A 12883-nucleotide genomic window follows, 5' to 3' on the forward strand; every position below is an offset into this window, starting at 1 on the left:
AACATAATTGTGGTCTCATTAGACCAGAGAACCTTCTTAAAAGTGACTTCAGAGTCTTCCATATGCATTGTTATTTAACAGTGACTTACTCTTTTGCTCCTTTCGCATAAACCTGTGACTGGTGAAGCACCGGTTGCACAGTCTCTTCAGTTTAAGCCGTTGCTTGTAACTCCTTCAGAGTTCTTAGTGTTTTTGATGGAGTCCTTCACTAAACTTCTTCTTGCATTCAGATTTTTTAGATGTCCTGTTCTTAGCAGATTTACAGCTGTGTCACACTCTTTCAATTTCTTCATGGTTAATTGAACTGGACTCCAAGGGATATTCAGTGACTTGGATATTTTCTCGACTCCCTCCACTGACTGGTGCTTTTTGATCACCTATTCACAGAGTTCCTTGGAGTGTTGCTTTGTCTCTGTTGCATAGGTTAGGCCACCATACTGACTCACAAGTTGGCCCTTCTACATACAGGGGCATTTAAACTACAATTGACCTCCATTGAACTAATTCTGTGACTTTGAAAACCAATTGGCTGTACCAGTGATGAGTTTGTGGTGTCATATTAAAGGGATGAAATACTTATGTGATCAGTCATTTTGTGTTTAATATTTGTAATTAATTTTACAACAGCATCCTAATTATGACAGCCCCATACTAAGATAAGACAAGGCAGATGTTGATGATTCTACCATTACACAGTGTGCTATGCAAAGCCACTCTATGATATTGAAATGATATAACCGTCCCTAAAATATAATAGCAGTATTCTTGACAGACCTTTAAGCCACTGAAAACCCCCACCTGCTGACGCCACAGTCCATTTTTAAACTTCTCCTATGTTTACATCAGTTAGGGCAGCTGCACCATTCCCGTGGTATTAATTAAATCAAACACCTTTAGCTGCAGTCTAAAAACATCAACTCTTTACAACAATAATCTGCAAATAATAATGTTCAATCAATTCAGTCTTATATATGTTTACATAATTTCTTTCCCCATCCATTTATTTCCAGAGAAGCGACTTTTTATACTATATTATTCAACATTCCTAAAGTACCAGGAGGAGGCACTGCTGTGTGAGCTGTTTGTGCCAGTTGTCTCTGCCCAGCATTTGACTCTCTGGCTTTGAGATCTGAGTGGCTGTCAAATGAGTAAAAGAGGAAAATCTGCACAATATGCAAGTTCAAGCAACTGCTCTCAAAATAAATTTGAAATAGTAAACTCATTCCTAGTTGAAGTTACACCGAATGTTTCTCCACATTAAGATGGATGAGTATGCTCAGCCATATTTCTTTAAGTTTAAATAACTTTTTTCCATCTATGGGCTTTTTCTTCAGTACATTTTTAATATTTGTGACCTCTATTTTTTGTATTTATTTATTTGTTTGCTTGTTTATTTACAGTATTTATTTTGTTGGCTCTTTGAAACTCGTTTAGATTTAGACTGGCTACTCTATGTCTATCTGGCCAAAGCAAGTAACTTCATTTTCTGTTTTCACATTTTCTTTCCCTTCTGCTGTTAAACTTTTGATGAATCATCATGTTACGGATTTAGTTTTTTGTTTCATTAATTTTTATCTTTTCATACCTGCTGGTCTACTATGGTTTATATGAGCCATTGCAGTATGGCTCATGTAATATTTAAAAACGCACCATGTTTTAGGGTTTTAAAATCAAAATTTAGTTTTGTTCTAGATGCTTGATACATTAATTAAAAACACATAATGCAACTAAACACCACAGCGTGTTGCTGTCAGGGAAAAAAATTACTGTCTGCCTGTTAAACTAGGACATCTGGACATCATTTGTACAAGTACAAAAAGTTAGAGATGAGATCATATAAAATGTTTTATTTATGTTATCTGATAATTTGCATATAAGAAGTTTAGTCTATGAACCAGATCTTTACCCCAGACTTTTAAATGTTGGCTATTTTGGGACTTTGAGATAATATTTACCATATATACTCACGTATAAGTTGGGTCTTGAAACCCGAAAAAATCAAAAAAAAAAATCAGACCCCAACTTATATGCCCGCTCAAAAATGTGACACTTAATTTTTTTTTTACATCTTCTCGCCTCCTCCAATCTCGCACCAGTTTCTCAGACACATCGAATTTTGTTGTAGCAGTACAGTTATCGATTTCTTTCGCCACTTCAATGAATTTTAATTTAAAAACAGGTTCATATTTTCTTCTGATCGAATGCTCCATCGTAGATAAGGGATGCTCTTATGCTACAGTAAAGGTGTATGAGGGTGTGAGATACAAAAAAACACAAATCAGTGCAAACTTTGTTTCAAAATAATTTGGGTATTACCGTGTGGTCGCGTAGGCACAATACATAGAAAAATAAAGGCCGTGTGCTCTATGGTTACTCTCTCAGGTGGGCAATACCATATCATAATCTCTTGGACCAATAGCGTGAGTTTTCCACATTCAACTGATGCGAATGACATAAAATAACGGAAATTATACAGTAAAATCAAGTCCCGACTTATCCGCGGGAGAACTTAAACACGAGTATATACCGTAAATAGCATTGGGAGGTTAAAGAATATTCCATTTATCTGTGTAAAGTAAAGTAAATCTAAATTAAACTTGGTGTAAATTAAACAATATATAAACATGTTATGTAAATGAATCTGACTGACAAAATGAACTATTCAGTTAAAAAAAGTCAGTCTTGCCATTGAGATCCCCATTGGCTCCACTGGCCAGGTGTCCCAAAGGGGGTCCTTTTTTGAATCTATTTGTAACAGTAACTCATGACTTTTCTTTATTTGCAAAGTTTTTTCCGTAACAGTTGCCAAGTTCCATTGAGCACAATTTTTTTTTTTACTTTCTAAAAATATGGATTAAAAACACAAACACACATAGTAGTTCCTATATGCACCAGCTTTTTTTTTGCTTTAACCTAGAACATAAAATATTTAGTGAGAGTGCCGATCAACTTAAACTCACCTGATATGGTTGATGATGAGAGTTGTGACTGGAATGAAGAAATCATCCACCTTATCAAACTGCTTGCCAACAGGTTGTGTATGAATGGTATGGTGCATCATACTTCCACTAGCCCGATTTATCACCTAAATAATACAGGAAAAAATAAGGCACATCAAAAAAGAAACTTGAAAAGAAAATAACAGGAGTCAGTTCCCAGAATTGTTAATCTTAAGAGAACAGATATCACATTTATTTATTTCAGAAATTGTATCAAAAACTGGCAATGAAAGCTAAAGCAGGAGGTCTGAAATACTAAAAGACTCTCTGTTGTCTTTATGCTGAAGCAGCTTAGTAAGCAGAAGTGGTAATAAGATGACTGTAGACAATTAAGAGCGTCAACGTTTTGCCATTTCCTTTTTGTGGTAAAGATATGCAAAACACTGGAGAAAATTATTGGTTTGAAATGATCTTCTAATACTTTTAAAGTTACACTTAAAATAAATACATTTTTGTGTGTTCAAAATAAAAGAAAGAAAGAAAACTTTAATTAGATGGGCTTAGAAAAAAACTTTCAAGAGTTACCCATTCAAGTATGAAGTTTATCTCTCTGACAGAAAAGAACATTAAAATAGTCTGGAGAAGAACAGGCCATTCAGCCCAGCAAAGTATGCCAGTCCTATCTATTTGATTCTTCCCAAACTAACATCAAAGTTGAGTTTTGAAGGCCCCTAAAATCCCAATATCTACCACACTATTGGTAGTTTATTCCATGTGTCTGTGGCTTTGTGTGTGAAGAAAAACTCCTAATGTTTGTGTGAGATTTACCCTTAAAATGTTACCAGTTGTGTCCCCATGCTCTTGATGAACCCATTTTGAAATAACAGTCTTCATCCACTCAGCTAATTCCCTTCATAACTGTATATACTTCAAACATGTCTCCCCTTAATCTTCGTTTGCTTAAACTGAAAGGGCTTATCTCTTTTAATCTTTCCTCATAACTTATCTCCTAGCAGCCCTAGAATCAGCCAAGTCGCCCTTTCCTTGGACATTTCCCTGCACTGCTATGTGGTTTTTGTAACCAACAACCAAAACTATACACAAGACTCATGATGATTTTAAACCTGTGTGTTATAAAGTTTGAACATAACCTCCTTTGACTTGTACTCTACACATCGTGATATACAAACTGACATTTTGTTCACCTTCTTAATGAGTATTAATTAATTAATATTAAATAATATTATAATAATATTAAATAATAATAAATAATTAAATAATATTAATTAATTCTAATGAATATTAATCCCTTAAAGATAGGGTGAGAAGCTCAGTCATCCGGGAGGGGCTCAGATTAGAGCCGCTACTCCTTCTTCCTACATGTAATCCTTTACATTTACTTACATTAAATGTCATCTGTCACAAATCTGCCCAAGCCTGCATGCTACTCAGATCCCTCTGTAATGATTCTACAGATTCCATATTATCTGCCAGTCCTCCTAACTTAGTATCACCTGCAAACCTAACCAGCTTGTTATTTCTGTGCCTACCCAAATCACTTATAAATATTCAAAATAGCAGTGGCCCTACAACTGAACCTTGTGGGACACCACTCTTAACTCTTTGAGGGCTGAATAGTTTTTCCAAAAAACACACAAAGCAATCGTTTTACACATAAATCAACATAAAATGCCTGTTGCTACTGTTGGCACCTGTTTGCCATCTCTGGTAGCTGCACAAGGCAGGCTTGACGGCAAGCAGGAATGCATGGTGGCTATCTTCGTGCAGAAGGTGGCCGGCAGGGCAATGCAATCTAGTTTGTACCTCTTGTCACTGTAATATTTCCATAGGCACATCAACTACACAAATGTATTCAGCACCACGATCAGCTGGGGACCAATCAGCTGATGCTAATACCTTACTGTTGTTTTCGATCTCTATTACCAGATCACTTGCATCAAAATCAGAGTCTGACAATTCAGAGTTTGATTCAGTGATAATACACAGAAGGTCATCCACGGTTTTTCTTTTCATATTCGCTTTGGTTTCCTGCCAGGAAATCGAGGTCAAATCAACAAACTAATTTTCCTTCAAGTAAAGAGAGTTGAACTAAGACATAACAGTGAGTTTTGTCAACGTTTACAACTGATTACCGTCCTCTACCCCTGAATTTCGACAAAAGTTGACATCCGCCCTGAAAGTGTTTAACATCACTTGATTCTGACAGGGTTTATTGCACCATCGTGCTTTTCTTCCTGTGTTTGAGCCAATTCTGCTTCCATCTACACATTACACCCTGAATTCCCACTCAACACCCTGAACTCCCACATCCTGAACATCCATTCCATAATGTAGAAAATAACAGAAGAGGGACTAAAAACACATTTTGGAATTGTGAGCTGGAAACAACGGTGTCATAAGCCACAATCATAAAACACGTTTGAATTGGATGAAGTGGATTAAAGATGGAGTCAAATTAATATCAGTTCTAAAGTCATATGCATCAAAAACTTCCAGATACCCAAATATACACCAGGAAGATAGCGGTTTTGTTGAAGTTGCAGAAAAGTTTCTGCTATGTGTGGCCTGTACATAGGACACAGCTGGACCAAACACCAAAGTCATTGGTTCAAAAGGCTTGTTATTTATAACATAATACCTTAATACAGGTCTCGGTTGCTCAAAAACACAAATTATCTTCTTCTTCTATGCTGGACCCGGGGGTACGTCTGGTGGCAGATCATTGTATTTATGTACTGTGATACAACAGCAATCAGTGCTCCCTTACAGCCTCTGAAGAACCCAACAAGGCTGCACTGCAGAACTACAGACTGCTTGTAGCCCTGTGGGAGCCACACCAGAGAAACACTGCTAGCTATTTTTCAGGAGGAAAATCTGTCTTTAGAAGGACATCTTCCTTTGTCCATCAGGCATTCCTTCCCACCAGCTGAGGCAAGGCACAGTGCCCATCCTGGATGGTACACCCATCCATTGTTAATCTGATTACCACCACATGTAATCTGGATTGGCATGCCTGTCCATCTATTATTTTATCCTTTCATACAAGCTTCCTGGCTGTGAGTAAAAATGTTGAACCCTCTCTCAGGATATAATTTCGTCCATTGCAATCAGCCTTCTTCATGGCCTTCCTGGAGGGTCAAGAAACACTTATCATCCCATGATGCCACCCCATCTATGAAATGTGTTGCATCCGGCTTATCTAACTAGACACAATGCTCATATTTTTGAGAGAGTTTGTGGACTGCATATGTGTGGAGCAGAAATTAACTGAAATGTCCAAATAATGTCCATGTGTGGGTCTCAAGAAAAATGTGAGGACAATAAAGATCCACTAGAGGGCACCACCATTTTACCACCAAATCATGCAATGAAACATGTTGGCAAGATGGTATGAGAACAGTCATGGTTTCTCTTCAATTTTGCAAAGAACAACCCAGCATGGGAATAGCAACTGTGAGACAATGTCCATTGCTACTGGACAACGAATGTTTCAACAACTCTTGTATAGAAATCAGAGCTGGGGTCCTGCAAAAAGCATGTTTGCTAAATTGGCTTCATGTCTTTGCAAAGCAGTTTTGTGAAATATAATAAAAGCATAAGTAGCTTTACAACTAATAGTCCATTTAATCAATCAGGACTGGACTTAGGAGTTAGACGTACTGTCTAAATAGTCATCCCTGGGCATTTTGACCTTAGAGCTGGGAGGCGAATGGGATACAAAATCATTGTGAAGGAGGCAGAGGTTAAATAATTTGTTTCTTTAATGGTTTATGGTATTATTTTTTTCATTTGGAATCATCATCTGAGCTACTGTGTAATGAGGCTGCAGACATAAAAGAATGTGTGGCATAGTATACCTTTTTTCCATTCTTTTTTGTGTAGCTGTGATTTCATGTTTTCATCTATTTCTAGTGCATTTACAATGGAAATGATGAGATTGTGTAACTTTGATTACATTTTGAAATTATATACTAGTGAAACAATCAAACCTATAGTTCAAAAATAAAATGCAAATAAAAACTAAATTGAAAATAATTCAAATGTGAGTTGTCAGTAGGGTTTGCACCCTGGGAACCAGGTTAGTCAAACAATTCTATAAGATTTCAGTAATTATTTACCGCTCTGATGCTGATCTTTCTGATCATAAAATAGGTCATTACGATAGCAATTCACAAGAAGAATTTATAATTAATTGCAGAATTATGGTATTTGAGGGTTCTTCTGGAGTGTCATCTTTCATTTGCACGATTTCGCTCAAAAACTAATCAGCACATCGTCATCTCATAGCAGGCTTAAGTTTTGAGTTTGGTATTTTTCCATCCAGCTGTTTTAGCTCTAGTCCTTCCTCAAGAAACTGTGACATACAAAACCATCATTGGGATATCAATGTTTTCGGTATCAGGGGACCACAAAACATCGAGATCCGTTGAAAACCGGAGATTGAAATTTTTGACGAATCGAAAGCTTTCGCTCTTCCCCCATAGATGATAGGTTATGGTGGGGGGCACAATGCAATAAGCAGCTGCTGATACTTCTTATGTTTTTTAAACAGTTATTTCTTTCAGTTCTTCCAGAAGTTATAATGTATTTTATTACTTGTGCTGGCTCATACAGAGCAGGTTGACCTTTTCTAATTGGACAACACATTCTGTCGTTTTTACCATTAAAAAAACAAAGCGTAACCTGGATTATATTTGTGATGTTCTTTAAATAAGCAGTGATCTGAAGATGTAACAGCAACGCTTTCATATGGTCAGAGGTTTTGACACTTTGATGGCTTTCTGGATGTCAGCACACATTTTTGTCTCTTTCTCATTCTTGAATTTTATGAGCCATTGTGTTTTCCTGCTATTCAGTTTTTCTACAGTCCGGATTGCCTCTTGCTTGTCAATGTGCTTCACCATTTTGTCTTCTTAGTCTTTTTCATTCTTCATCCATTAATTGCCTTTTGCGATTTCCTTAATGCTCAGCGGTTGTCACTTCTTTTCCTTTTCTTTTTTGCCATTATGGTGCTTATCACTTGGATTTTTCTATCACTTTTCCATAAACACACAGCCAAAAGTCACTAAGCCATCCTTTATTTATGTTTAATAAGGTTTGATGTTCAATGATGAATAAACACAATACTTAACACTTGATTATGAATTCTGAACAGGTATGTACAGGTACTGTGTCCTGGGGGATAATCAATAAATTGGTCTTTAATTGGCCACCAGGTTGTTGCTACCTAAATTCATTACAATTTCCGGAACATATCAGGCTGTATTTAGGATTACTTCTTACTTGCCTATTTTCTTCAGTATCTTGTCTTATTTTTTCTTATTCTTTGTTTCTTAATCGCCGTATGAGATATGCTTAATGCGCAACAGAAGTTGCTGCTTGTGATGGTACAGGTTCGCTCCATGCTCCCTCTTCATTTTTGGGAGCCTCTTGAATCCAACACCGTTGATAACATAACCAGATTAGCATGGCAGATGAGGAAAAAACATACATGAAGTATGGGAATGGTGAAAAGGTGAACAATGCTTTTATTAAAAACAACTCAACAAAAACAAGTGTTCAGAAAGTGTAGTGCTCTAAATGTCAATAAATAAATAATCCATAAAATGAAGGTGTCCGGTGGAGGTTAAAATCCAATAAATAAATCCAATAAAATCAGGTTAAAACAATGACAAGCCCTACTGCCTTCCTTTCAAACTGAAGCCTCCCCGGCTTATCCTATTCGGACCTTGCAGCCTGAAGAGACGTTGACCAGCAGATGCAAACACCCATTTCATCTGGCTCATGTCCCTGCCACCAATCCCATGCCATCCACAGGCAACCCTGAGCCCTGCCCAAACTGCTGCCGATACTGGCACCACTTGGCACGGGCACTCTGTACCTCCACCTCTGCCATTGGCTCCACCCAGCGAAAGTACCTTCAGAGCGTAGCGGTCATTCCTGCTCCCAAAGTTTCTCAAGAGGAGCGACCCACAGGCTCAATAACGATCACTAATTCCATGTCTTTAGAATTGAACATGATATTTTTTCTTTTCATCATTTTTTTTTAAAACTAACTTCCTAAATACCCATCCATATGTAAGCTTCATGCCCAGTGTTAAAGTGTTGTCCTTGTGTTTTATCTTGGTAGAGTAATATATATTGCTCTACTTTCCCCTATTGTATTATTAATATGTAGCCTTAGAATGCCTAATCTCACAGACTTACCACTGTATATAACTTATCCCCACCTTTCCTTCTATATCCATAACCTCAGGCAATTAGATGTAGTAAAAAGACAAGCAGGAGTTACGTTACACATAAAATAATGTATTACTGATAATATTCATAAATAATAACAAAATGCAAAGTACATTTAAATATTGGCAACCATACAACCTGATTAAATGGTGATGTGTAGCTCAGGTGGCACACAGACTTGTAGTTACTTAAAATGTCTCTAGTTAAGGCATCATTGGTGCTCAGCTTTCAGCCACATGTCTGTTCAAAATGGCTGAAGCTGTGCTCTTCATTGTGTTGTCTTCAGTTCGTGGTGTAATGGTCTTCTTCAGTTGTTAGCAAGAGAAAGATACTTCTGCATCATCACAGGTTAGCAAGAGAGATGCTTCTTCATCATATGTTGGTTAGAGAGGGAGAATGTGGTTGAGCAAGCAAATTTATAGGTTTTCTGTCCAATTTCTACAGCCAATCCAGACAGCCATATCTCAGACCAATGTGAAATAGAACATCTTATCACCTGCCCCAAATCATATGTTAAACACCCTGGCTTCCTTGCCGGGGGCTTGGGGGGGTTTGGGTTGAAAGACTTCAGCAGACAAATATTCATTAAACTGGTTTAAGACACATCCCCCCTAATCCTGTCGTAAAATTAGTCGGAAACGATTTGCGGGGAGGGGGTTTTGGCAAAAATGACTACCTCTCACTAAAGTAACACTAAATTACATTGCTTTGTGTAAATTATAATTAAAGACGTACAAAACATTTATCAAGTTATATGCATAATCTCACATCACAAAACCTTGGTATATTTCCAATTTAAAAAAAAATGTAGATCACAGGGGTTATTTGTTTATTTTTACCCAGCAAGGTGAGATACCACCCATTTATTGTTGCAGGGCAGTCAAATAAAACTTTTTAATATAACACAATTCTTTAAAATAAATATTTTTAACTAATAAAACATGTACAAAAAAAAATACATCGATAGCACATACTTTATGACATAAACAAAAAGTTAAAAAGCTAATTATAGGATTATCTTAAAACAACCCAAAATTCCAATAAAATAAAATGTTCATAAGACATTTACCAAGAATATTAATAAGTTAGCTAACAAGCGTCTTATAGTTTACTAAGCAGGAGAGCAGATTCTTATTTATCAAGATGAATGTGTATATTTCTTTTTAGACAATCTGCTCCTACTTGTAATTCTAAATGTGAGCCACAGTACTAAAAGGCAGCTTGCTTGCTCATATCCACAATGATACACAGAGCATCTGTTTTATTTAAAGGACAAAAGGAAAAGGTTTGCTTCTCTGAGGTCGCACAAAAATTATTATAAGAGCATGTTGCTCTGATATGGAGAAGCTTCTATGAAATATGGTGGTGGCATCAACATGTTGTGGGGTGCGTCTCTCAGAAGGCTCTGGGGAGATTGTGAGAGTAGAAAATGAAGGCAGCAAAATGCAGGGAAATCCTTGAGGAAAATCTTATGCAGCCTGCAAGAAACATGTGGCTTGGGAGAAGATTTATTTTCCAGCAAGATACAACCCTAAGGAGTAAGCCAAAGATATGCGGGAATGGCTTAAAAAAACAACATTAATGTCCTACAGTCCAGATTTCAATGTATCTGACAATTTATGGCTGGATTTGAAACATGCTATTCACTTATGATTCCCATGTAACTTGGCAGAGCCTGAGCAGTTTCACGCAGAAGAATTTTGGGGTTATACAGCAGCGTCCAGATGTGCAAAGCTGATAAGGGGAGATCTGTGCACACAAACTCAGGGCTGTCATGACTGCCAACAGAGGTGCTGACTTGAAGAGGGTCAATACTTGTGTGTTTGATTACTGTGTCTTTATTATTTGTAAAGAATTAGGACCACTTTGCAGAGATCTCTTTTCACTTTGGCATTAAAGAGTTTTTTTTTCCTCTTGATCAGTATCAAAACAACAAAATTAACTCCAGTATGATCCAATGTTTGTATAACAAAAAATATGACAACTTCCAAATGGGTGAATGCTTTTTATAGGCACTGTATCTCTGCTGCATCTAACTATGCCTGTATCTGTCCCATAATTGCCTTTTACCCATTTAAAATAAATAAAAAAACACAAGGGTGGCTGCGATTGTTCATAGTTACCACAGTACATCTGGAAAGCCATACAGTGAATTATTTACAAGTCCAAAATTTGGTATGAGAATGGAAGTTGCCTTTTACCGCAGTGAATCTATGAGACTCTTCAATGAATGGATACGATCAATTTAGCTTCTCTGTTTCAGTTGATCTCAACAAATGTGTCTACCTGGACAATGTAATTAGCACGACAGAAGGCACAGACAAAGGCTTCAGGATGAGAATCAGAAAAGTGCTGCAAGGAATGCCCGACTTGTGACATGTCTGGAAATCTACACACATCTCCATGAAGAGTAAAGTAAGAATTTTCAAGTCAAATATCAAAGCTGCACTATTGTATGGATCAAAAAACACGAAGAGGAGCGAAGTCAGATATGAAGAAAATCCAGGCCTTTACTAATAACGGCATAGGACAGTTCCTATGGATCAAATGGTTTCACAGGATCCCAAATTAAACCACAGTAAAAAAACCTCACACTATTCCAGTGTGGTGCTGAGGTGTCACCCGCTGCACTTAGGTATCAATCCAGGTGGTTCATTGTGTGGATGGTGTGGCAATGAGCTATCAGCACATGCTACCCAACTAAATTAACCATTAGTGGAAAAATGAAATGAGCACCCAATGAGAAGCCTAATCACAAGAAGGAACTGGAGATGTGTGAGTACTTTGAGAAAACAGAGGACCAGCATCACAAGACAGGTGCCAAAATGGAACTCTCAGGGAAAGCACAAATGAGTACCCTAAAAACAGACGTGGTCTTCCACATGAACTGAAAAGAAACATAACATCTTAGGAGCTGCTTGAATGACTTGCTAGAGACTCAGTGAAGAGTGATGCTACAGTAGGGAAAATAAGTACTGAACGAATCAACGTTTTTTGTCTCAGTAAATATATTTCTAATGGGGCTATTGACATGAAATTTTCATCAGAAGAGAGTAACAACCCAATTAATCTACACATACAAAGAAATCAAAAGAAATAAGTCCATAAATTATGTGTAATAATGTGGAATGACTAAGGGAAAAAGTATTGAACACATGAAGGGAGGCACAAAAAGCGGTGGAAAGCATGGCACCAGCTGAAATCTGTCAGTATTTAGAAAGAAATCCTGCCCCAATCAGTGCAAATTAATATCAGCTGGTTTAGTCCTAATTGATGGCCTATTAAAAGGTTTCTCATTACCAAGGTGTCACACAAGAAGCATCTCATGATGGGTAAAAGCAAAGAGCTCTCTCAAGACCTTTGTAACCTTATTGTTCCAAAACATCCTGATGGCATTGGTTACAGACGTATTTCTAAACTTCTGAATGTTCCAGTGAGTACCACTGGGGCCATAATCCTGAAGTGGAAAGAACATCATTTCACCATAAACGAACCACGACCAGGTGCTAATTGCAAGATTTCAGACAGAGAAGTCTAAAGAATAATCAGAAGAGTTGACCAAGAGCCAAGGACCACTCGCGGAGAGCTTCAGAACGACCTGGAATTAGCAGGTACAGTTGTTTCAAAGAACACAATAAGTAATGCATTTAACCGCCATGGTCTCTATCCACACTCACTGCGCA

The 12883-nt window shown here is 37.4% G+C and overlaps 1 protein-coding gene across 2 annotated transcripts in view; it reads right to left on the bottom strand.

Moving 5' to 3' along the window:
- The window catches only part of fstl5 (follistatin-like 5), a 1124912-nt gene that overhangs the window by 35887 nt on the left and 1076142 nt on the right, over nt 1–12883 (bottom strand). For both annotated transcript variants that reach the window (XM_039750328.1, XM_039750329.1), the window contains one exon: nt 2961–3085. In XM_039750328.1, coding sequence (XP_039606262.1) covers nt 2961–3085 — 125 coding nt within the window. The remainder of the gene's footprint in view (nt 1–2960; nt 3086–12883) is intronic.

This window comes from Polypterus senegalus, chromosome 4 (genome assembly GCF_016835505.1).
Source record: "Polypterus senegalus isolate Bchr_013 chromosome 4, ASM1683550v1, whole genome shotgun sequence".
NCBI lineage: Eukaryota > Metazoa > Chordata > Cladistia > Polypteriformes > Polypteridae > Polypterus > Polypterus senegalus.